This window comes from Ornithorhynchus anatinus, chromosome X1, assembly GCF_004115215.2.
Source record: "Ornithorhynchus anatinus isolate Pmale09 chromosome X1, mOrnAna1.pri.v4, whole genome shotgun sequence".
Taxonomy (NCBI): Eukaryota; Metazoa; Chordata; class Mammalia; order Monotremata; family Ornithorhynchidae; genus Ornithorhynchus; species Ornithorhynchus anatinus.
In genome coordinates this window covers 73778567-73806044 of record NC_041749.1, presented here as the reverse complement: position 1 = coordinate 73806044, position 27478 = coordinate 73778567, and the positions used below count along the sequence as shown (strand labels likewise).

Here is a 27478-nt window from a genome sequence, read left to right as displayed (position 1 = left end):
TGGTTAATGGGATTGTTTGGCTGGGAAAGTAGGCAAGACTTTGGAAGGGAATGATGTGATTTGGTTAGACTGCATGGAAACAATGATTCAGGCAGGGGAGAAAGAATGAGCAAAGGGTCAGAGTAAGTAAAATTTAGGAGGTTAGCTTTGGAGGAACACAGAACACCAGGCAGCCTATAGCAGGTGATGAGAGAGAAGAGGGTAAGAGGGGGGGCCTGCTGCTGAAAGTACTGGGTAATGGATAGCCAGTTGTAAACCATGATGAGAAAACTAGAATGAGAGGAGGATTTAGAAGGGAAAATTAAGAGTTAATTTTTTTCCATATTAAATTTAAGATTCCGGTAGGTTGTCTGGATGGAATTGCCCTGAATGTTGGAGAAAATGTGACATCGTAGAGCAGGTGAGAGGATAGGGCTGGAGATGTAGATTTGGGAGTCAGCCCCATATTGGCGGTAGTTGAAACCACCTGAAAGGATGAGTTCCCTGAGAGAAAGACTGAGATAGACCGTGGACTCAGGAAGAGTTTTCAAACTCTTAACTTAAGGAAATGTCTTTTGGCATCTGAAATGTGGATCAGATTTGTACTGAGGGAAAAAGTCACAACTGACCTTGTTAAAAAGGAGAATTAAGGGAAATTGCATGACATATTGTTACATTTTGCTCTAAGTGCCTACCAATAAAAGCAATCCTTGCCCCAAGGTTCTCTCCTCACATAACACACAGCTACAGATGGCATAAAAAGGTTACAGTATTGTTATTATTAAAAGCCAATACAATATAAAGCTTTATGAATGAATGCAATTAAATTCAGTTGACAAGAATGACATCAGATGAACAGAATGAACATGCAAGGACAAAGATTGCCAAACCTACTCAGCATGGGTTTGCTAGAAACCAGACACTAGAGAGGCTCTCAAGCAGTTCTGGGAGTCAGAATTGGATTGACCTCACTTCGGGTATAAGAAAAAGTCCCAGAACAGGTGTTCCAGGGAAGCAAGGACTGCAGGGGGAAGGGGGCAGCAGGGACAGTGGTTGACAATGGCGCTTGCCTAGTGCCTGGCTCTTCCTGTAAGGTCTTAAGAAATACCATAATTATTATTATTATTATTTTTATGGTAAGGGGGGCAGGGTAGTGCCCCTGCCCCTTTCCCCTAATATCTGCTGTGTCTTTGGTTGCCAGCAACCAAAGCCCTGCCTCTTCCATTTTACTCCTTCCCCAGGCCCCAACTGGTGTCTTTTCAGTAACTGGCTGGGCCCTCACCCCTCCTCTCCAAAAGCCTCTTTACTCACCACCAGGCTGAGTGAACCTTGCCCCCACCCCAGAAAGTCAGTTTGCCCCTGGGTTGCCAGGGGGGATGACAGTAGCAGGGGGCAGGTACATTCCTCAGGCATTCCAGTTAGACATTCATTTTCACTTTTAGCACTGGCTGCAACTTCATTAATTCATTCAGTCTTATTTATTGAGTGCTTACTGTGTGCAGAGCACTGTACTAAGCACTTGGAAAGTACAATTTTGCAACAGATTGGGCCTGCTTGATATGGATGCCCTCCTGTCATTGTTTCTTTAAGGACCACCATGAAGTAACACTTTGTTTGCACTTTTAAAGCAGGGGCTACACTGATGATTTAATGCTCTGTCATCTTGAACCACAATCGCCCTTTGCAATGAACATTTCGATGTCTGGGTAGTGGGTAGAGTTGTCTTTCAGTTCAAAGTGATGCTGCTAAAATACTGAAGCTGCAAAGTGACTATGAGTGTCTTTGAGAGAGGATCTCTTCCTCACTTGCACACCATGCCCCTGAAAATACAGTAGCACAGCTTTTGTGGGCCTGACCATGGTCAAACAGCAACTTTTTTAGCCTGGGAAACAATATCCTTTTCCGAGCAGTACATGTACTTGAGTTGTTTTTGTGGTAATTGTGATGTTTTTTGCTGAGCCATCCAACCCCTCTAACCAAGTTCCCCGGGCCAGTGGCATGCATTGAGAGAAAACTGGAAAGGAGGGCAGCAGCATGGCCTAGTGGAAAGAGCACAGGCCTGGGAGTCCCAGATCTCTGACTCCCAGGACCTGGGTTCTAATCCCAGCTCCACTGCTTGTCTGCTGTGTAACCTTGGACAAGTCACTTAAATTCTCTGTGCTTCAATTACCTCATCTGTAAAATGGGGCTTAAATACCTGTTCTCTCTCCTACTTAAATGGTGAGTCCCACGTGGAACAGAGACCGTGTCTGACCTGATTATCCTGTATCTCCTCCAGTGCCTGGCACATAGTAAGTGCTTAAAAATCACCATTAAAAAAAGGAAAATAGAAGACAGGTGCAGTTTGTGGTCCCAGAACCAATTCTCTGAGACCTCAACAGCAGCATCTACTACTTTGCACCAACCCATTTGGTAAGCCATCACTGAGGGTTGGGAGAATCTTTTCCATTTCTTGCAAAAACTAGGAGAAAATCAACAAAACTAAACAAAAACATGAAAGAACAGCAGGATCAATGAAAATATACATGAACATCCTCTGCATACTAGACAGACTGGCACTTTTGATGTTCAGGTTTTGTCTATCTGTGGACTGGGTGGTAAATAAGGTGACCTTGTTTCCAGTAGAGAGAAAGTAGAGTTCCAGGGATAACTGGCAATTTCAGTCCTTGGCCCAGCTGTGTTTTGGATAGTTTTCAATTATATAGCTGTCTTTTTGTCCAAAGCTTACATTGTTTATGGTGAGAATTTTCTCCATATGAATGGGTCGTTGCTATGCTGCTACACTGCTTTTTAGTTCTTTGTGCTGTTTTTGGATTCAATTTCTTGCTCATCATGGTCTTTCCAAAGTTTCCAACTAAGCTGGCCATGTCCATTCCTAAATGTTCTAGATCTGGATAGTTTATCAGCTGCTCTCATCATCTAGGTGTCCACATGTAGGGAGCCTTGTTTGGGGTTGTGGGTTAGCATGGTTTTAAGATGTTTCCTCTGTCCTTCTGGGTCTTGTCCTCCATACTCAGCTCACCAAGCCTTCACTATTTGGGTTTCCTTGCTGTTGTTTATTCCAGTGACAGAAGGCTGTATTGCAATGAGCATTTCATTGATCTTCGAAGTCTGCCTCAGTTCCAACACCTTGTTATTTGTGATCCTTTCTTGACATTTGATTTTAAATATGGCACACGGATAACACTGATTAAATTGCTCCAGAAGTCAGCTCCTGAGGTGCAGTTTGATCCTCCAAATCCCAAACATTGAAGTCCAAGCAATAGAGAACCAGAGGTGGAAGAGCTTTAAGAACTTTCCAAATTCCATGGGAAATACTGAAATGCTTCCTTATGACCTCAAGGGGCCCCTCCTAAACTTCAGGGGCTCCAAACACTGACTCTATTAGCACCCCTAGTAGATTCCTCCACTCTTAAAAAGTTTTCATTGTTTCCTAGAGCCCTCAAACATGGCAGATTCCTTAATGGAACATAGGGAATGAGGCTTTGCAATAGTATACCATGTGGGAATGTTGAAATCTTCTTTTCTTTATTGTGAACATTATATTCTGAATATCTAAGGGTGAAACTTCTCATTTTCTTTCAAACATAACTGTTCTGCCACGTCCCATTTGACCATAATAACTGCATGATTTGACTTAAGCCCATTTATGCATGCATTCCAGTTTGTATGGATGATGTTGAGGATAAATGTTTTATGAGAAGACCATTTACCGCAGTAGCTTTTGCCCTTGGTTTAAGGAAACCATCTGATCACATGCTAGCCAGGTGTTTGGGATATAGAAAGGGAAAGATTGGGAGACAAGGCTGCCTTCTAAAATCACAGAGTAAGTAAAGCATTTAAATTAATTCCGTGATCATTTCAGAGTTTTTTGAGACAAGAAAACTTCAGTTATAATGAGTGGGTGTTCCTGTTTCACTGCTTCTGTTTGGATGTTCTGGATATTGCCAACTTCCCAAAAAGAAGCAGCATCGTCCAGTAGATGGAATATGGGCCTGGGAATCAGAAGGACCTGAGTTTAAATACCAGCTCTGCCACTTGTCTGATGTATGACCTGGGGCAAGTCACTTTACTTCTCTGTGCCTCAGTTACCTCATCTGCAAAGTGGGGATTAAGACTGTGAGCCCCATTTGACACATGCACTGTGTCCAACCTGATTAGTTTTGTATCCACTGCAGTGTTTAGTACAGTGCCTAACACGTAGTAAGTACTTAACAAATACCATTTAAAATAAATAAAGATTCCAAGGCTTTAACCTGGCAGTGATTTTTCCATTTGGATTTCCCACCAGCCCCTCATGCCTTCCTTCCTCTCCCAAACCAACCAAAACATGATATACAGCCATGATGATATTCATGAACAATAATAATAATAATGGTATTTGTTAAGCACTTACTGTGTGTCAAGCACTGCTCTAAGCACTGGGGGAGATACAAGGTAACCAGGTTGTCCCACATGGGGCTCACAATCTTAATCCCCATTTTACAGATGAGGTAACTGAGGCACAGAGAAGTTAAGTGACTTGCCCAAAGTCACACAGCTGACAAGTGACAGAGCTGGGATTAGAACCCACGACCTGAAGTATCAGGGCACACCAGTCAACAAAGTTCTAATTGACTGTGGACTTTTATACTTCCATAGTCTTTAAAACCATGAGAAATATGCCTGGGCAGACCAATGATCCATCCAGCCAAGTATTCTGCCTTCAACAATTGCAACGGGATATTTGGAGAAACAGTATAATGGTGACCACCTTAATAACCTTGCTACTCTTTACCCCACCTCTTCCAGAACTGAAATTTCTGGGACAGTTAACCAATATTTTTGAATGTAACCAAGCTAAAAAGTATTCTACACTTTCATATAAATTGTAACTTTTCCATTTCACAGCATTCTGTTGTGTAAAGCTGAGAAGAGTTTAGTCTTAAACCTTTTGTACATAAGTACCACTACCTTTGATTTGGACAGTGATTATGTACGCTATGATGGAATTTTTGAATGTGGGAGGGATTGTAACCATCTGCTTTGTTTGTGTTTCAGCACTTCAGGGAACACCTTGACAAGCTTTTTGCCAAAGGGATTGGAATGCTGGACATAGCTTTGAATGAGGCCTTCAACATGCTCAATGATGTAAGCTGTTAATTATTTTTTGCCATTCAGGGAGTTGTTTAGAATGTATTTTTATTCTGGTAATGTGCAGCCATAGTATTAATTGTAAGATTTTTTTTTTAAATGTTCTTTGTTAAGTATTTACTATGTGCCAGGCACTGTACTAAGTGCTGGAGTAGATACAAGATAATCAAGTTGCACCTAGCCCTTGTCCCACAGAGGGCTCACAGTCTTAATCTCCATTTTACGGATGAGGTAACTGAAGCACAGAGAAGTTAAGTGATTTTCCCCAGGTCACATATCAGACAAGTAGCAAGACCAGGATTAGAACTCAGGTAGTCATGAACAATTTCAGCATGCATGTCCTGTTTAGGAATATTTAAATGACCAAAGAAAATTTGTAGAATTAGTAATCAATTTGTAACACAAATGTCCACTATGAATGCAGTATTGGATCCAATAGGACAGTTGTCTCTGATTCGATTCTTCTTAAAACACTCAACAACCATCAGGATACTCTCATCTGCCAGTTTGCCTCTGGAAAACTTAGCTTTTCCTAATGTCTAGGTTCAGGACATGCTCTCACTATGCCTATTTATTCATTCAATCATATTAATTGAGTGCTTACTGTGTGCAGAACTCTCAGTTCATTAGTTTCTGCCCCTAAAGATAGAAACCTGGGGCTTTCTGACACTTAAGCATGTTTGAAAGTGATTAACACCCTCTTAGGATCCAGTTCAATATTTATATTAATCATTTGACAAAGGCACCTGGCACATTTCCAGAGAAATGATATTCCTTGGAGCCCTTTCAACTCATGCAGAAATAGTGGTGATCAATCACCAATCCAGTTGTAAACTGATGCACTGATATATGATGTGTAACAGATCCCTCCTTTGCACTCAGTCTGGGCCCTTTTTTATTCCTACCAACTCCTTTGTATTGTACTGTCCCGAGGGCTTAGTACAGTGCTCTGAGCACAGAAAGTGCTCAGTAAATGTGATTGATTGATGATTTGATTAGAGTGAGTGAGCTTTCCTTCAGTGCTCACTTCTCTTACTGCAATCCTGTGAGGTCCCTAAATAGTCCCCTAGTGATTGGAATGGAAGAAGCAGCATGGCTCAGTGGAAAGAGCACGGGCTTTGGAGTCAGGGCTCATGAGTTCGAATCCCAGCTCTGCCACTTGTCGGCTGTGTGACTGTGGGCGAGTCCCTTAACTTCTCTGTGCCTCAGTTCCCTCATCTGTAAAATGGGGATTAAGACTGTGAGCCCCACGTGGGACAACCTGATTCCCCTATGTCTACCCCAGCGCTTAGAACAGTGCTCGGCACATAGTAAGCGCTTAACAAATACCAACATTATTATTATATGCCTCTCCAAGTAAGCCCAGAGCCACAAAAGACATTGATTCACTTTGTTACTCACAGTTAGACCTTGGATACTGCAGTCCAGTCAGCAGTTTTCACCCCTGTAGACATCCTCAACCAACCTAAAAATTGGTGGGCCAGGATAATTGAAAATTTTGCACAACCAAAATGGAAGACCTAGAGAGTAAGATAGAGTTCCCAAATCTTTCCATAAACTGCTTTAAAGTTCGTTTCAAGGTTAAGCATTTACAATAGTGAATATGTGTTCCATCCATAAATAGAAATATTTCTATGATATTCTTTAAAAAAATAAACTGGAACCTCTGAGCCTAAAGGTACATTATTTCCCGTGAAGAGCTGGATTTATCTATTCTATCTACTATGTTCTACTTTCCCGGTGTGACTTTTAAATATATGTAAATTGCAGTTAGCAAAGGGTGTCACAGAACATTCTGAAAACTGTTTCTCTCAGAGAGAAATTATTGAAATTTTGGCTAAAGTTTTAAGTGATTCAGGGGTTACAGTAATTAAACTGAGTCAATTTTATCTTGAAGTGATGAAAATTTTCAGTTTCAGTGTTTGGTCAGGTCACATAAACACTCAGGTTATCATTACTAATATCCTTGAACAGGACATTCAAATCTACTTCCAAGCTTTTTCCAACCAGTGATTTATGCAATAGTCATTAGCTTCGGCAAGAACACAGAACTACTTGGTACAATAGTTAGCAACTATCATGTCATGTGATAACTGCAATTATCTTTTTTGGCGATGAATTTGATCTGTGCAGTAATTACCTTTTTATTTTTCTTAGCCAATTAAATAAAATTCTGTGACATTTCAAAGGCTTTTAATCAAACCAAATGCTCTAAATGTCAGGATGCATTATAATTTCACTGTTAACTGATGAATCATTGAGTTAATTGTAGTTCATCATATGGGCCTTGTCATTGTTATTTTTATGGAAAACACTTTCATCACTCTTGCTATTCAATAGAAAGGTTCTCCACACATTTGAAGATATGTTACTCATAAAATCATTTGAATTGAATTGCATCTTCAAAATACTCAAATAGCAAATTATCACATGGAATAGAATAATGTATATCTAGGCAGAGAGTAAAATTCTTTTAAAATATTCATTCAATTGTATTTATTGAGCACTTACAGTGTGCAGAGCACTGTACTAAGTGCTTGGAATGTACAATTTGGCAGCAGATATAGACAATCCCTGCCCAACAGTGGGCTCACAGTCTAAAACTGAAGACAGTCCACCTCCACCAATATCCTTTATTCAAATAACTTCATATTAATTTAATTAATCTTTCCAGCAAAAATAGTTTTCCAATAAGCTGCAGGGAAATTATTTTCTAATACTTTTGGGTTCTAAGAGCTTTGTTTTCCCACAGTGTCCCTTCCTGGATTTTTATCACTGTCCCCACAAAGCATTTGGAAGCATCCAGGGCTGTTAGGAGAGGGGCTGTAGGGCCCATTGCAGGAGGCTAGAGCAGAAGTAAGAAGTGGTGATGGGGAAAAGTTCTATATCCCAAGCATTTAGGGGTTATGTAAAGTTAGCATTGTTTTCCAGTAGACAGACCCCCTACCTAAGAATTATACCCCCCAAACTCTCAGGGTGAAGGAAATGACAGTGATGATGGTGATGGCAATGAACCAGGTTTGCTGAACTCTGATGTAAAGGTTTGTACTGCCATAAGCAGAGCTAATATATAATTGCCCTAAGTTTCTTGGTGAAAAGGTGCTGGTACCCTCAAAAAATGTATTGGTTGAACCTCCCTTACAATGGCCCTGCAGCTATGACTGAATCCAAAATCATGTGGAGGCCAATTTGTTCCCCTACGAGAATAATAGGTGGCCAAATTTTCTTAGTGTGAAATTCTGTAGGTTTATAAGCCCATTTCTGTTGCTTCCACATGTTTGCACCTATTTCCACCAAAGCTAAGCAAAATTTGAAATTATAGTCTTACATGTGAGAACTGAAGGATTTCTAAAGTGAAATTGCAGCTTCGAACTGTAAATGAGTATTCTGAGATCAAGGGAAGCAGTAAGAACATTTTATTCTCTGTCTTTAGTAAGCACTAGAAGCAAAAAGGAAACTCAGATCAGTCTGCAGCAGGTGAATCAAGCTAAATTCCAACCCTTTCCCACCTCCAGAGTGCTTTGGTTCTGCTAACCCTTGCATCTGATGAACAGATGGGTGATTTTAACTCATTAGCTTATCAAATATTAACAGAAGCAGTGTGGCCTAGTGGAAAGAGCATAGGCCTGGGAGTCAGAGGACCTGGGTTCTAATCCCGACTCCACCACCTATCTGATTTGTGACCTTGGGAAGGTCACTTAACTTCTCTGTGTCTCAGTTACCTCATCTGTAAAATGGAGATTAAGACTGTGAGCCCCATGTGGGAAATGGACTGTTTGCCTGATTATCTTGTATCTACCCCAGCACTTATACAGTGCCTGGAACATAGTAAGCACTTAACAAATACTATCAATGTCCCCACAAAGCACCTGGAACCATGCAGGGCTGTCAGAAGAGGGGTTCTAGGTCCCATTGCAGGATGCTATAGCAGAAGTGAGAAGCAGGTCAAACTGCAACCACCCCCAATTAGGAGGCAGTGACAAGATTGCCAACTGCTAAGAGTGCATTTTACAAACAGTATGAATTACTGACTTTCAAACTATTTATGCTGAGCTCAAAAGCAGGATAGAACAGGTGTTCCAAGTGGGATGGGCTAAGCAGCTGTCCAGACTTGACAAAAGTGCCCCATCCAGGTGCTGAGTGAAGTGATGGCGGTGTCTAGGCGAGGTCACTGACACCCCTGAGATTCCTCCTGCAGCAAAGTTGTGAAGCAGCTACCTAAATGTGTGGCTACCAAAAAATTTTGAGAGCTTTACAGTCACAACCAATTTAAATTTTTTTTATAGACTCTGTGAATTTCAATATGGTTGGCAACTTTGGGTTGATTATAAGATGTATAGCAGCTAAGATTAAAAAGCATGATAAATGCTATATTATGGCAGGCCAGTATTCTATCTGTTTTTGACAGTGAAATGAGAGAATGCTTGGAGGAGCCATAATAGGGTTGTTCACCTTGAGTTCCATCCATGTGCACTATCTAAGACCTCTAACAATTTCCTTGCCATAAGCACTTCATGTTAATTTTGTAGAAATCAGGACATTGGGACAGCATTTTCCTCAGTGACCATGAGAGAGGTGTATAGTGTTACAGTCCCCTGTTTTGTGGGCCAACCCATTACAAATTTCAGTATGCCTCAGAACTTAAACATGTATTGAACATCCATCCTTCACTCTCCATCCAAACTGCTACCATGTAATCCAATCACTTATTGTATCCCGCCTTGATTACTGTATCAGCCTCCTTGTTGACCTCCCAGCCTCCTCTCTCTCCCCACTCCGGTCCACACTTTACTCTGCTGCCTGGATCATTTTTCTACAATAACATTCAGGCCATGTTTCCCCATTCTTCAAGAGGCTCCGGTGGTTGCTCATCCATCTCCACATTAAACAGAAACTCCTCACCATTGGCTTTAAAACACTCAATCACCTTTCCCCCTCCTACCACACCTTGCTACCCTCCTACTACAACCCAGCCCACACACTTCGCTCCTCTAGTGCTAACCTCACTGACCTTTAATCTCATCTATCTTCCTGTGACCTCTTGCCCACGTCCTGCCTCTGGCCTGAAATGCCCTCCTTCATATCCTACAGACAATTTCTCTCCCCAGTGTCAAAGCCTTACTGAAGGCACATCTCCTCCAAAAGGCCTTTGCTGACTAAGCCCTAAGCCCTCCTTTACCTCTTCTCCCACTCCATTCAGTCATTCAGTCGTATTTATTCATTCATTCAATCGTATTTATTGAGCGCTAACTGTGTTCAGAGCACTGTACAGAGGGTGCAGAGTGCTTGGAAAGTATAATTCGGCAACAAATAGAGAAAATCCCTACCCAACAACAGGCTCACAGTCTAGAAGGGGGGAGACAGACAACAAAGCAAGTGGACTGGCATCAATATAAATGTACACATCATTAACTAAATAAATAGAATAATAAATATGTACATATATATACATGTGCTATGGGGCAGGGAGGGGAGTAGAATAGAGGGAGGGAGTCAGGGTGATGGGGAGGGGAGGAGGAGCAGAGGAAAAGGGGGACTCAGTCTGGGAAAGCCTCCTGGAAGAGGTGAGCTTTATTCCCCTTCCACCCAGCACTTACGTACATATATGTAATTTATTAATTTATATTAATGTCTGTCTTCTCCTCTAGACCATAAGCAGCTTGTGGGCAGGGAATGTGTTTATTGTTATATTGTACTCTCCCAAGTGCTAGTACAATGCTCTTCACACAGTAAGTATTCAATAAATATGATTGACAGTAAGGAAGTACACTCAAGGTTGTAAGCTCTTTAAGGGCGGGGATCATGTCTATTATCTCTACTGTCCCAAGCATTTAGTTCGTGTTCTGTGCAGTGTTCAATAAATGCTATATATCAAATCAAGTCAGCAGTAGCTACCAGAGTCAGTGCAACATATGCTGACCAGATAAACCAGGACATGCCAATTCTATGACATTTGTGTATTTTCCTAAACTTTCTTAGGCAGCTTAGAGAAATCCTAGGCTGCCTGAGCTAAATTGGTCATCTAGGTTAGCTTAATTAAGAATCTTCCATCTATGAATCTGGTCAAACTCTTCTTAAGGGTATTCACAACTTCATATGGCTGTGAACTCCATTTGCTTAACACCCACCATGAGAAAAAGTTTTATTTCCTTTTGTTTGTCTTGAGCCTGCCACCTTTAGACTTCAGTGGGTGTCTCCTAGTCCAAGTAATGTATGATTTTTGTGATTCTAAGGCAGCCAGATGTATTTATTTGTTAGCCATCACCATCTAGAACAACAAAGATCTCCCTGTTGTTGCCTTGGCAGACCATATGTTTTCATGTTTTTGTGTGTGTTTTTTGGTATATTCATCCTGCTCTCCCCTGCCCCAGGTCTTCCCATTATCCTTCAAGTATGTGTCCCTATTGGATCTTTCCTCCACACTGTCCTGAAACCCAGAACCCATCTGTCCATACCAGCTCGTACTACACTGACCACCTGCCCTGATACCCTGAACTCACCCTTCCTCTATTTTTTTTCAGCCTGCCCCACTCCGTTCCTTTCTCTTTAGTGTTAGTCCCATTCTAGCCCACACTACTCATGGTCACCAAAGCCATATAGGGATGGAATAGAACCCTTGGAACAATTTCAGGTCTTTATGGGACGCAGGTGGTATGGGCTGAAGTGTGATTGATGCTGCATGGACAGCAGTGGGAAGGGTGGGTGGGATGCATTTGGAGTTTCAGAGCACAAGGTCAAAGTAGCAGGATGAGGAGCAGAGATGGAGACAGATTTAGGGTTTTGGGATGGTTCAGTGAGGCAGAAAGGTAGGGAAGCCATGATGGGGACCCATGTTTAAAGAGTGATAGCATAAATGTGGGAGGAGGGCAGGCAGTGCATATAGATGTAAGACAATAGTTTACCGGGCCAACAGCTGAAAGCAACAGGGATCTTTTTATGGCTCTGATCAGGGGTTATGAATTCACACCTTTATAACAAGTTATTTGGAGAGCAACATTTTGTTTCACACTGTTCAATCCTACCCTATAGAACAATGGTGTTTAGGAGGCTGCCCTTATGGATTTATCATTTTATCCTGAGCCTTTGTTTAGTAATATCTATAAATGTAAAAAAAAGTGTTACATTTCATGAGGATCACATTCTGAAGAGCTGTACATGCTAAAAGGTGTAGATTTTTGGACTCTACTTTCCCACTACTTGCCACCTGCTACACACCTTTTACATATGCTCCCATGACTCTTTTATTGCTTTAATACAGCCTGAATTATTGTATGTGAATTGTTATAAAATTATATATGATTTAGAATAATCTTATAGTTTTATTTGGCGTCTTGTTTCCCTCTATGTTCTTTTGTAGGCTACTCTCTTGATACATCGTTCAGTCGTGTATTGAACTTTCACCAAATTCTCTTTTCACAGTTCAACCACACAGGACAAGGGAGTATTTGCAGTCAGGCTATCATGCTTATTACTGATGGGGCCGTGGATACTTATGATACAATCTTCGCCAAGTATAATTGGCCGGACCGGAAGGTAAGTAGTTTGAGACCCATGTATAGTCTTAAAACAAGAATAATTCATTTGTAACTTCCAAATGTGCTTCAGATACTGCTTTGGGTCTGGGTAGTTCCACAGCCTCTTATTTATTAGATGACCCAAAAGCTACTCACACTACTTAAGATGATTTTCTGAACTGTAAGCCCATCAAAGGGCAAGGACTGTCTCTATCTGTTACCGATTAGTACATTCCAAGGGCTTAGGATAGTGCTCTGCACATAATAAGTGCTCAATAAATACTATTGAATAAAAGGAGAAATAAGCAAAACTCTTCTTACAGGCACAGGCTATATTTCAAGAGAGAATTGAAAACAGCAACACTCAGCTTGTTCACTCTCCTATAATCCTGACAGAAAATACCTTAGCACTGTTTTCACCACATCACTGATCATTTACCATTCAATGCCAATGATTCTAGATCTGCCATTGAATCTAGGCTTCTATCTACCCCAGTGCTTAGTACAGTGACTAGCATATAATAAATGCTTAACAAACAGTGCTTAATGGATAGAGAACAGGCTTGGGAGTCAGAGGTCATGGGTAATGTGTTCTAATCCTGGCTCTGTCACATGTCCGCTGTGTGACCTTGGGCAAGTCACTTAACTTTTCTGTGCCTCAGTTACCTCATCTGTAAAATGGGGATTAAAATGGGGATGAGCCCCATGTGGGACTGGGATTGTGTCCAACCTGATTAGCTTGTATCTACCCTAGAATTTAGAACAGTACTTGGCACGTAGTAAGTGCTTAACAAATACCATAATTAATATAATTAATTATTATTATTTGGCTAAATTATTTGTGTCATGAGACAAGAACTCTCCCATTTAATATGTACTTTCTAACCTTATTTATTGCTAATCACATCATATACATAATATTCTTGCCCAAATACCTCCCTCGTAGTAAATTAGATGATCATCATTTCAGACCACTGAAGGACTGTAATTAGTGCCATCTTAATCTTTTGTATAGAGCCCTATAAAGTCCTCAAATTGCATAAATGGTGAACATGTCTTTTCAAAGATATGATTTATCGCCATGGATGGTAGGGGCCTGGAGAACAAAGGTCACACATTTCTTGGTTTGTATTGAAAACTCAGGCAATCTGCTGAAACTCAGGCGGTCTTCTGACTCTTGTTTACCTGTGAATTATTCCTTTCTGGGTCGTGTGAGTGTGGTGGAAGACTTTACAGAGAGTTGAGTTTATGTCTTCTGATTATGAGGGGAAAAAATTGTACAGTTTGCTGCAAAGTGAAAGTCTCCTAATTCCCCAGAAAATGTAGTGGAAATTGGTTTTCAGGGAAATTTCTATTTTGGGGGAATTCTTGGTTAAACTTAGTGTAGATAGGTGCTTCTGTTAACTTATCCTAATGACATTAAGAGGTCTGGATGGAAATGAGGATGGTTAGGAGGAGAAGAGGCTGGCATCGATACCTGCGGTGAGAGCCAATGCAAATGTCATAAGGCAAATAGAATTTTTGTGGCTTAATGATTTTAGGAAACTATTTAGCAAGCTGCTCTGAAGCATTAAGATCTCATTTAGGACCAATATGAAATGACTGAATGGGGTCTTTAAAGTGCAGATACATGAACACAAAGGATTTCAATCACATGCAGATCACATAGTAAGCTATTCAAATCAAGTCTGCATAGATGTATTCAAAAAGTAGTAGATAGAAATTTTGTTATTTATAATATCTTGCCCTTACTAGGAGGAATAAAATGAGGGTGCGTGTAGCCTATCCAAGATCATAATTTTTCAGACAAAGCACAAGCCTAGACTTATCTTTCCACGATGAGCAATATTGATTTCATGCCAAGTGCTCTCATGGATTAATTGAATCCAGGATCCTGGAAGTTTCAGAGGTCTATGAGGTTGTATTTCATTGTCCACACTTAAAGCATTGTCAAGAAGGAGAAATGAAGTGAAAGGACATTTTCATCTGATTAAAAAAAATAATGATGAAGAATAAGAATCTCTCTCCCCTTGCCTCATCTCAGGAGCTGCCAGAAGCTAAATCAATCAATCAATCAAATTAAGGTTATTTATTGAATGCTTACTGTGTATGTTGGACTGTTTGGGAGAGTACAATACAACAGATTTAGTAGACATGTTCCTTGCCCACAGGGAGATTACAGACTAGGGCAGAGACAGACATTAAAAAAAGCCAGCACTTAGAACAGTGCCCCAGTGCTTAACAAATATCACAATTATTGTTGTCATTATATTATTACATAAGTGCTGTGAGGCTGAGGATGGGATAAATATCATGTGCTTAAAAGATACAAATTCAAGTGCAAAGAAAGGACAGGGAGTTGGGTGAATGGGGGCTTAGTTGGGGAAGGCCTCTTGGAGGAGATGTGATTTTAATGAGGCTTTGAAGGTGGGAAGAGTGATGGTCTGTCAGATATAAAGGGGGATGGAGGCCAGAGGCTGGAGTGTGGGCAAGGGATCCTATGCAAATCAGTTTTTAATACAATATGTCGGTGCAATGATCATCAGTGTAAAGTGACCTCACTTTAAGTGGGAAGGTTCTTGAAAATTTGGTCACCAAACTGCCACGTGACATGTTAGTGGGGTGATAGGATAGGCTAGTAGCTGCAGCAGGATGGCAGGCTGTTATTTATGTACTTCTTTCTGGCATAAGTAACGAAAATAATGTCCAGAATTGAAGAGCAGGGAGCATGGTAGTAACAAGAGGAGCAGTGAGGAACCCTGCACAACATTGGTGCATGGCTCAGTGGAAAGAGCATGGGCTTGGGAGGCAGAAGTCATGGGTTCTAATCCTGACTCCACCACTTGTCAGCTGTGTGACTTTGGGCAAGTCACTTAACTTCTCTGTGCCTGAGTTACCTCATCTGTAAAATGGGGATTAAGACTGTGAGCCCCACATGGGACAATCTGATTACTTTATATCACCCCTAGTGCTTAGAATAGTGCTTGGCACATAGTAAGCACTTAACAAATGCCATTATTATTATTATCTTAACACTTAAGGAAGCAGCATGGCCTAGTGGATAGAGCATGGGCTTGGAAGTTAGGAGGACCTGAGTTCCAATCCTGGCTTTGCCACTTATCTGTTGTGTGACCTTGGGCAAGTGACTTTACTTCTCTAGGCCTCAGTTACATCATCTGTAAAATGGGGATTACGACTGAGCCCCATGTGGAACAGGGACTGCATCCAACCCAATTTGCTTGTATCCATCCCAGCGCTTAGGTCAGTGCTTGGCACATGGTAAGCACTTAACAAATGCCACTGTTATTACTTATCTGCTCTTTTTGCCTGTTACTCTGTAGTTTTCTCTTTTACCTCGTCTCAAGCTAATTTTCTGATTGTTCCTTGCTCTTTTCTCTTCCACCCACATTCCCTCACTCATGAGGTTCCCACTTCCTGAAACCCCCTCATTCCACAAATCTGACAGGCAACAGTGGTCCTTTCATTTATTGCCTGCCTAAAATCCCACCCCTATTTTTGTCAATGAGAGCATCATTGACCTCTTGCTCATATCCTCCCTCCTGCCTGGAATCTCTCCCCATTCATATTCAACAGATGCCCACTGTCTCCATTTCAGAGCCCTACTTAAATCATATCTCCTCCAGGAACCCCTCCATGACTAACCTCTCATCTCCACACCCTATCCTCCCTCCTTTCTGCATTTATACCCCCTAGCACTTTGCTGTTCACTCCAGTCTCACCAAACTTATGTACATCTCCTTATACCCTCTGGCTCTCACTATCTGGAGGTTATTATGTTGTCTGTCTCCCCCACTACGTTGTGGGCAGAGATCATGTCTACCAATTCTATTGTGCTCTTCCAAATGCTTAGTTCAGTGCTCTGCACACAATTAGTGATCTATAGATGCCATTGATTGATTGATTAAAATGTTGTAGCTCATGATTGATTGAGAGTAGGGAGGGAAATGAGAGATGAGTAAGGAAAAACCTCATGGAGGAGTTGTGAAGACTTTGAAGATGGGGAGAGTAGTGGGCTGGATGTGAAGGAGAAGTGAGTTCCAGGCAGGAGGAAGGGTGTGAGTAAAGTGTTGAGAGTGAGAGAGACGAGAGTGAGGCACATTGTATGTATGTTAGTCAACTGAACAGTGAGTTACTTCCTTTATTCTATTTCATGCCCTATTATAGAGTAAGCTCTTTGTGGACAGGAAATATGTTACTTGCTTGTTTTGTATTTCCCAACAACTCAGTACAGTGTATTGCATCCTGGATGCTCAATGAATACTATTACGACTACCCTCCCCCCAACCTTTGACCTTCAGCCACTGCTCTGTTAGCAACTTAATTCAGTAGGAGTTGCGATTGACAATGCTTTGCCCAAGTAAAGATATGGGAACATACAAAATAAATATAAAACAAGATCCCTTTCCTTATGGAGCTTACAGTTGAATGAGCAAGGCAGGAAGATATAATTGAAGAATACTGAATAACAAAAGAGCAGATGTAAATAATTAATACAGATGGATAACCAAACCAATAACAAATGAAAAATCCATTTATCCGCTGATGCGTGGACTTTTGCAGCTGGTAATAGAGAGGTTTCATATTTCTACACATGCTGCTTATGTGCTTCTCCTTTTGAGCTGCTTCAGTTGATGTTTCATCCAGGTTTCACAAAACATTAAAGTGAATTTCTATTGTTTTTCCCTGTCTTCTGAATTTTCTCTCATTCATTCACTCCCTTTTTCCCTTTTTGTCTCCTTCTTTTTCTCCCTCCTTTCTTAACCCCATCTCTTTTCTCTCTGTCTTCTTTTCCTGGTCTTTTTTGGCTCCACCCCATCTCCAAATTTGTGCTCCCAAAACGATATCACTTTATATCATTGCGTTAGTGACTGATCAGTTCTTCATCTGAATCTTGCAAGATACTGTGTGCATAGTATGCTTATTTTATATTAACAGTGATTGGTCAAGAACCTGAAGCTAAATATCACAAAAAAAACTGAATTGCTAATCTGAGATGCAGTACAAGAAGAGATTTTTTTTAAAAAAGTCTAGGAACAATCATCCTAATAGGATAATAGGATCTCTATTGTGGAGGAAAGTGGTAAACTCTATCAACAATCAGCAAAAAAAGGGAAGACAGAGGAGAGCAAGTATCTAGGCAAGAAAGAAGAAGCATGGATGTAGGTAGATTTTTATTAAAGAACCATCTTGTCATTCCACTACCAAGAAGCTGCTCAGTGTCCCTGAGTTTCTGTGTTTGGAATCCATATAATTGAAGAATTTTCCTTTTCTGCCCATCTGCCTAATCCCTTGCAGTTCATCTCGAGTCTCACAGTTTTAGGATTTTTTTTTAGAAAAAAGCACTGAATTCATTCAATTGTATTTATTAAGTGCTTATTTTGTGTAGCTAATGAACATCTGCATGTATATCTATGACCCTTTATTTCCAGAACCATATTTTAAATGGCCATGTAATCCAAAAGAATTATCCAGAACAGCACTCCTTTCTCTTACCTCTGTCCTCTCCACTATGACATGACAAAATGTTAAATTGTGATGTGTGTTCAATGTGTATGTAAATAAATATTGAAAGCGAAGGTGAAACAAAATGGACAGGTTGACACAGATCAGGTGAAATTAGATTGTTATATTGTGGAGAACAGAATGGTGACAATAAATCCATGTCTTCCACTTTCCCATTTCAAAGTATGCAAGCTTTCTGTAGATTTTTAGCAATCTCCCTAGTTTCTGGAACACTGAGATTATGAGCAAAGTGCATCACTAAAGCAAATTGTATGTCCTTTTTAGACTATTGTCTGGCAGTTCTTAAATTGATTTTTTTTCATTGGTAGAAATACTTCAAAGTGGAAATCATACATTTCCACTCTTTAATTATTAGTTCTCAAGAACAACACTACGATTTTGAAGTCCTTTGCAAGCTACAACATAACTTAGGTTGATTATCTGCTTTTGGGAGACTTCTGCAATGTAGGCAAAAATTACTTGACTAGATTGAACAAAACCATCTCTCAGTTCTAAGATAAAAGAAATAGTCCTAGAATGGCTTGGGACCTAAAACTCAACATGAGCAAGACTGAGCTCCTCATCTTCCCTCCCAAACCCGGTCCTCTCCCAGACTTCTCTATCACCGTGGATGGCACGACCATCCTTCCCGTCTCTCAGGCCCGCAATCTCGGTGTCATCCTTGACTCGTCTCTCTCGTTCACCCCACACATCCTATCCGTTACCAAGACCTGCCGGTTTCACCTCTACAGTATTGCCAAGATCCGCCCTTTCCTCTCCACCCAAACGGCTACCTTACTGCTACAGGCTCTCGTTATATCCCGGCTAGACTACTGTGTCAGCCTTCTCTCTGATCTCCCTTCCTCCTCTCTCGCCCCGCTCCAGTCTATTCTTCACTCCGCTGCCCGGCTCATCTTCCTGCAGAAACGATCTGGGCATGTCACTCCCCTTCTTAAACAAGTGGTTTAAGTCTCCAGTGGTTGCCTATCAACCTCCGCTCCAAACAAAAACTCCTCACTCTAGGCTTCAAGGCTCTACATCACCTTGCCCCTTCCTACCTCTCCTCCCTTCTCTCTTTCTACCACCCACCCCACACGCTCCGCTCCTCTGCCGCCCACCTCCTCACCGTCCCTCGGTCTCGCCTATCCTGCCGTCGACCCCTGGGCCACGTCCTCCCGCGGTCCTGGAACGCCCTCCCTCCTCACCTCCGCCAAACTGATTCTCTTCCCCTCTTCAAAACCCTACTTAAAACTCACCTTCTCCATGAGGCCTTCCCAGACTGAGCTCCCTTCTCCCTCTACTCCCTCTACCACCCCCCCTTCACCTCTCCACAGCTAAACCCTCTTTTCCCCCTTTCCCTCTGCTCCTCCACCTCTCCCTTCCCCTCCCCACAGCACTGTACTCGTCTGCTCAACTGTATATATTTCCATTACCCTATTCATTTTGTTAATGAATTGTACATCGCCTTGATTCTATTTAGTTGCCATTGTTTTTACGAGATGTTCTTCCCCTCGACTCTATTTATTGCCATTGTTCTTGTCTGTCCATCTCCCCCGATTAGACTGTAAGCCCGTCAAACGGCAGGGACTGTCTCTATCTGTTGCCGACCTGATCATCCCAAGCGCTTAGTACAGTGCTCTGCACATAGTAAGCGCTCAATAAATACTATTGAATGAAAATTTTGCAATTTTGGCAGCACTGTTCAAAATCACAGTCATTTCTGTTACAATTGGATCTCCTTTGGCATTACTTTTAGTCCCATCTGAATTTGGAAGGGGAAAATGACACTGAATATGTTGGAGTAGACGAGAGGTAGCATTGGATTTAAAGGTCAGAGTGGATAGCTGCAGCTATTCCTGATGATAAGTACAACTATGACAACCATCTTGATCACATGGAACATCCAGAGCAAATCATTCCAATTCTAAATTTCAGTCCCAAATCATGTGTGTGTTTGTATGTGTGTGTATATATATCAATCAGTCAGTGGAATTTAGGGAGTGCTGACTTGGTGCAGAGTGCTTAGTACAGTGCTCTGCACATAGTAAACGCTCAATAAATATGATTGAATACTGTAATTACTGCTCTGTAACACAGAGCACTGTATTAAGCACTTGGGAGAGTACAGTATAATAGTTGGTAGATATTATCCTTACCATCAAGAAGCTTACAAACTAGTGGGAGAGAGACATTAAAATAAATTACCGATAAATGATGCAACAGGGTGTAAGGATGTCTATATTAGTGCTTGTGGAGGTGGGAGTGGAGTGAGTATCAGTGTTTAGGGGAGATGGACCAAAGTTCATAGGCAATGCATAAGGAAGAGGGAATAGGTTGGAGAGATGAGAGATGTGATCTTTAGCCAGGGAAGTCTTCCTGGAGAAGATATGATTTTAGTAGGGCTTTGAAGATGGTAAGAGTGGGAATCTGTCAGATATCAAGGGGAAGGGAGTCCTAGGTAAAGGAGAATGTTAGCAAGGGATCAACAGCAAGAGAGGCAAGATCAAAGCACAGTAGGGTTGATGATAGAGGATTAAAGTGTGCCGGCCAGGTAATAGTGGGAGATGAGCAAGGTTTGATAGAAGGGGCAGAGCTGATTGAGTGCCTTAAAGCCAATAGTGAGAAGTCTCTGTTTGTTAAACAGTTCTTGACACATAGTAAGCACTTAACAAATACCATCATTAAAGAGCTAAATGTGCTGTTTGCTGTTCTGATCACAGCCTTTCAAGAAAAAGCAACGAAGTTAGAAATGTAATAGAAAAGAACAGAAACTAAAGAGATTGGGGAATGGGTCAACTTTTGTACTATGGTAGTCTGAAAAATTTAGAACCCTACAATTTGGAAAGATGAAGGCTTAGAGGAGACAAATTAAAATATACAAAATCCTGAAGGGTGATGGATGGACCAACCATTGGAATTGTATTTATCAAATCCCAGAACTAGATGCCTTCCCTTTCCAGCTCCAAGATTAAAAAAAAGTCTCCTCTTTATACGTATGTCATTCCTTACCCCTGAGGTTTTACAGGTTGGGCAGCTGTGAACCTATCATTAATTTCAAGATTTCTGAACACCTCAAATGGGCTCTTGGCTGTTAAAGTAAGAACTTTAGATATCCTAAAGAGATTTATGTTAGGTGATGGCTTTTCCCTAATCACAAGGATGGTAATCTTTATGTTCATCTTTCACATGTGTCTTTTGTTGCCAATGTTAAAGACAGAATGTTGGTCTGGAAGGAATGTTGATCAGATTCAAAACTGTGGGCATTATAGTCTTATTTCTTAATGTTCCCAGGGCTCCAGTATCTATTCCTGTGGGCTTAGATGTGGTCCTTTACCTTTCTCATTAAAAACAAAAATATGGTATTTGTTAAATGCTTACTATGTGCCCAGCACTGTACTGCTAGGATGGACACAAAGATATAGAATTGGACACAGTCCCTGTCCCACATAAGGCTCACAGTCCTAATCCCCATTTTTCAGATGAGGTAACTGAGGCCCAGAGAAGTTAATTGATTTGCCCACGGCCACATAGCAGACAAGTTGCAGAGCTGGGTTTAGAATCCATCCATGACTTTCTGACTCCAAGGCCCGTGCTGTACCCACTATGCCATGCATTTTGCAGTCACTCTTTTTGGAATCTCATTAGTTCACATGGTTTCAGCTACCACCTTTATGTGGATGACTTTCAAGTCTACATCTCCAGCCCTGACCTCTCACTTACTGATAGGCTTTGAAGCATTTTCATTCACATTTATCATTGTGGTGTTACTTAGCTTTCTAAATATTTTGGGTCATTTAGACTGGTCATTTTGGCCCAGCTCTACAGGAGGTATTGGCATTATGGGACCTTTTTTGTAGTAGCCTGATCCCATGAAAAGGTGGTCCCACTCGCTATATCTATGTCAAAAGTTTACCCTTTTCTCATGTTCTATTCTGTCCTCCTTAACCTCTTAGTTGCCTTAGGCAACATGGTCAACTCCCTTCTGAAAATAGTGTCTTACCTTGATAATTTTGACACCGCCCTATCCTGGCTCTCCCCTTACCTCTCTGGATAATCCTTCTTAGACTTTTCTTCCTCTGCCTCCCAAACCCTAGCTTTGAGTGTCTTTTAAGACTTTGTTCTAGGTCCCTTTCTCTTCTCTTGGGGAGTTCACCTGCTCTCATGGCTTCAAGTACACCTCTATGCAGATGATTCCCAAATCCACCTCACTAGCCCTGACTTATCTCCTTCTTTGGAATCTTACATTTCCTCCGGCCTCTTAGACATCGCTATGTTTCTATCCTGCTGGCACCTAAAGCTCAATCTCTCCAAATAGGAACTCCTCAACTTCCTTCTCAATCTTCTCCTCAATGGCGAAAAGATAGAAAGAGGACAGGATTTACTTATAAGGATGCTGAGTTCAGATTTAGCTGTATTATGTTTTAGATGCAGCTGTGTCATCCGGGGGAGCGAGCATGCAGGCAGGAAGATATATGAGATTAAGTAGTACATGAGAATTCAGGGTTGAAGATGTAGATTAAGGAGTCATCTACACAGAAGTAGTAATTGAAACCATGTGAGCTAATGAGATCCCAAAGAGAGTGAGAATAAAGTGATATGTGTAAAGGGCCCAGATTTGAGGCCTCAGGGATGGAAGCTTAAAGTGTGTAGCGAGGAAAAGAAGCCAGTACAAGATATTGAGAAGGAACTGTAAGAGAGGTAGGATGTCAACCAGAAGTAAACTATATCCATAAAACAGTTAGAGGAGATGAGTCAACTGAGGCAAAAGCAACAAATAGATCAAGAACAATTAGAAAAGAGTTGATACCATTAGATATACTCAGATAAAAACTCATTGGAAATGCTGGTAAACAAGATTTCAGTAGCGTAAAGATGGCAAATTTCAGATAATAGATGCCCTTGAAGAGAGTTGGCAAGAGCAAGTGGAAAACATTATGAGATTATCAAGAGGGAGATGAATATAGAGAAGGGGACAGATTCCATTGAGGAACTTGTGTCTAATGGCCTATAGCTTATTGATGAGGGCTTTGAAAATGAAAAGGAAAGAATGAACATTAAGGCATTTAAGGTTCTAGAAAACATGTAAAAGACTAGAGTGGCAGATGGGGACATTAGGCAAGGGAGTTGATGCTGGAGAAATAATAGAATTGTTTTGCCTGTAGTAGGACAGTTTTAGTGTGAAAGAAGACATTTTGACCGTGATTGCAAGAGTTGAGGAAAGAGCTTTGTGCAGGGGTCGGGGGAGACCTAGGACTGAAAATTGGTGGGGCTAGAAGAATTGAGATACCCAGCTACAATAGATGGCACAGTTGAAGGTGCAGACTCTCATATCTAAGGATTAGAAGGCTACTGAAAGTGTAGGGATGGGAAAAATATATTTGATTGCTGAAGAAGCTTAAGAAGAAGTGTGGCCTAGTGGATAGAGCACAAGCCTGAGAGTCATAAGGACCTGGGTTCCAATCCTGGCTCTGCCATTTGTCTGCTGTGTGACCTTGGGCAAGTCACTTTACTTTTCTGTGCCTCAGTTACTTCACATGTAAAATGGGGGTTAAGACTGTGAACCCCATGTGGGACATGGATTGGCTCCAACCTGGCCAGCTTGTATCTACTCCAGCCCTTAGTACAGTGCCTAGCACATAGTAAACACTTAACAAATACCATTTAAAGAGAGAGACCATAGGCCTCAGTAGAGGCAGAGGACAGATTTGGATGGGAGAGGGTGGCAGATGAGTGAGCTCAGACAATAGCCAAGTAAAATATGTGCAGACATGGAATCATTATTAGTTTTTTACATGATCTGACAGGAATATAAAGCTGTAAGTATACTAAAATATGTAGAAATACAGAATTCTACCATCTATCTCTTTACCTTCACAATTTATTACTATTTTATTAATGTGCTTTTTATATTTTAATTAGTCAAAATAAAAAATATGTAGAGTCACAGCTTAAGCATGTTATTGATCAAGCCAGTGTGGTTAAAGTTAATTACAAACATTACCAAAAAAATTGATATATGTGCAGTATGTAGATTTATATCAATGAGTGTATATGCTTATAGTTCTGATATTACTTCAGATTATTTCACTTTTGCTGTCAGTGTGGTGTGGAGACAAGGAAGGGGGCTGTTTTACTACTCTATTTCAAATGAACCTAGGGATCCATCTTTCCAAAAAATTAATAGAGCATGATGCCAGTTTGGGCCCGTGAGTTCAAACAATCATCATCATCATCATCACTATTATTATGGAATTCTTTAAGTTCTTACTATGTGCCAAGAAATGTAATTATTATTGTTATTACTGTTATATAATAATTATATAATAATAATGCAGTATTTAAGTGCTTACTATGTGCCAAGTAATTTACTAGGCACTGGGGTAGATATAAGATAATCAGGCCTGACACAGTACCTGTTCCATATGGAGATCACAGTCCATTGGGAAGAGAGAACAGGTGTTGAATTCTCATTTTACATAGGAAACTGAAGCACAGAGAAGTGAAGTGACTTGCCTGAGGTCACGCAGCATGTAAATGCAGAGCCAGGATTGCAAGTGTTTTGACTCCCAGGCCCATGCTTTATCTGCTAGGCCATACTGCTTCTCTGTGCACCCTGTTTCATCTTGCCTTTCTCTAGCCTACCAGTCCAGTGGGCCACTTGGCTCAGTGACTTCAAGTCACCTTCCAATCTTCACTCTTATTTTCTGTTCTGATTACTCTTATGAAAACACCTTCGCAATCCATGATGTTTGAGCTTTTTGCAATGTTACCAAAACAGCAGTTGGACTTACATTCTGGATACACTGTGTAGTTTTCCAGACAATGCAAGGGACCACTTAGTCTCAGTACCTTTAATGCAACTGCTTGAAAATAGCCTGAGCCCTTCCCCTTTCTATATCCAAAATGGGTGATAGTGAACAAACTACTTTCTCATAATCTTCCATGTCTTCAATATCTGACTTGAGAAATTCCTTTATTGTGTTGGAAGAGACATCACCTTTGTACCTTTTAATGCTCAGAAGAGCACCTTTCTTTTTATAGACTTTTGGAAAACTTGATATTCTCCATAAGCTAAATCTTCATATTCCCACAGTGAGTGTCTGCTAAAAAACTGATAATACCTGGGGCTGTCTGAGCATTCTAAATACTAGAATGATTTTTGTCATCATCATCATATTATCTTCTCCTCTACTCTCTACTTAATTATTTCCATTTTAAAAAAAGATATGAGGCAGGTTGTTGAGCCAAGTCAATAAGGTAGTAAATTCTGTTTGTGTAGAATGAACTTGTGCATCGGCTTCTATTCAACTCTAAGCCTAACTTCAGAACTTCCCACAAAGCTCTTAAAACTTTCTCCCTGGATTTAAAAATAAAAGTTTTAGTTTATTGTTAGACACTTCCAAATGTTCTATCATCTTCCTTGGGGAGTCCTATCTTGAAGAAACAAGCAAGAATTGTGATTAAAATCCAGAACGCTTTAAAGTGCATTGAATATCATTGTAATTACAGAGACTCTTTCACTCACTGTTCTCTGACATACCTATTATAAAAATAGAATCAGATTTGTAATCTGAATTATAAAACTGAATTGAAATGCTGGCTATAGAGAGAACCCCTGAATATGGATGCAGAAGGGATATTTTGCCAACTTGTTTCAAGCTGTGGGTGCTGAGAACATTTTACAGGGTTTAGAAGCTTGGTTGCTAGTTAGGATAATCTCTATTCAAAATGTTTCCACCCCGGACACTATGAAAATCTGAAACCTGGACAGATTTCCCCTTTAAGGTTTTGGCGTCATTGTCGCATTTTAGAAACATAATGCAGCCGAGTTGGGTAATGAAAAATCATACTGTGAACATTTTAGAGCTTCAAGGAAGACTCTTCTTAAATCCAGAATCTCAAATGGATGGTATTTGAGTGGCCACTGGGGACAAAATGTTTTCTCTTAAGTAGTTGTTACATCCATATGCAAAAAGAATTTTATTCCCCCCCTACACCCCCACCCCCACCCAGGGACTCTGGAAACTGGATGTTTTGGGGGCAGACAGTTTAACAACAATTATAATTTTTAAAATCCAATAGAAACCCTTGTCTGTTTATGGAATGAAAAGGAGGAAATGGTTTTTCATAGCTAGATACTGATACTTATTCACATGTATGAGAGTATCAATCAATTATCAATCAATTTTTAAGTGGTAGTACTGCAGTCAGCAATAAGACTAGTCAGGGCACCAACTTTTCATTTTGATTTCACTGGGCAGCTGCAGTGGCTTCAGAGCAAATCTGGAACTTTAACCCCTTCCTGGTCCCCAGAGAATCCTCTAAACATCAGGAGCGAAGCAGGCAGAAAGTTCACTCCTGTGGGGTTCTAGGCTTCCTGCCTGACCCTGACGCCTAAGGAGGTGAAAAACATTATGCTACTGCAGATGTGACTGGGGCCATGTCCTGCTGGCAAGGAGAAAAAGATAGTATCAACTTCTTGGTTCTAACTCTATAGAACTTTTATGGTTCTAAGTTGGGGGCAGGTTAGCTAGGGCTTACATATTCATTCATTCATTCATTCATTCATTCAATAGTATTTATTGAGCGCTTACTGTGTGCAGAGCACTGTACTAAGCACTTGGAATGTACAAATCGGCAACAGATAGAGACAGTTCCTGCCCATTGATGGGCTTACAGTCTAATCGGGGAGACAGACAATAATAATCTTGGTATTTGTTAAGCGCTTACTATGTGCCGAGCACTGTTCTAAGTGCTGGGGTAAACACAGGGGAATCAGGTCGTCCCACGTGGGGCTCACAGTCTTAATCCCCATTTTACAGATGAGGTAACTGAGGCACCGAGAAGTTAAGTGACTTGCCCAAAGTCACACAGCTGACAAATGGCCGAGCTGGGTTTTGAACCCATGACCTCTGACTCCAAAGCCCGTGCTCCTTCCACTGAGCCACGCAGACAAAAACAATAGCAATAAATAGAATCAAGGGGATGTGCATCTCATTAAAACATTAGCAATAAATAGAATCAAGGTGATGTACATCTCATTAACGAAATAAATAGGGCAATAAAAAATATATACAAATGAGCAGACGAGCACAGTGCTAAGGGGAGGGGAAGGGGGGGGAAGGGGGCTTAGCTGAGGGGAGGTGAAGGGGGGGTAGAGGGGCAGCAGAGGGAGCAGAAGGAAAAGGGGAAGCTCAGTCTGGGAAGGCCTCTTGGAGGAGGTGAGCTCTAAGTAGGGCTTTGAAGAGGGGAAGAGAATTAGTTTGGTGGAGGTGAGGGGGAGGGCATTCCAGGACAGTGGGAGGACGTGGCCCAGGGGTCGATGGCGG

At 41.1% G+C, this 27478-nt stretch overlaps 1 protein-coding gene across 2 annotated transcripts in view; it reads left to right on the top strand.

The window, feature by feature from the left end:
• CACNA2D3 (calcium voltage-gated channel auxiliary subunit alpha2delta 3) overlaps positions 1-27478 on the top strand; it is a 1019762-nt gene that overhangs the window by 541154 nt on the left and 451130 nt on the right. For both annotated transcript variants that reach the window (XM_029052259.2, XM_029052258.2), the window contains exons 10-11: positions 5020-5109; positions 12532-12645. In XM_029052259.2, coding sequence (XP_028908092.1) covers positions 5020-5109; positions 12532-12645 — 204 coding nt within the window. The remainder of the gene's footprint in view (positions 1-5019; positions 5110-12531; positions 12646-27478) is intronic.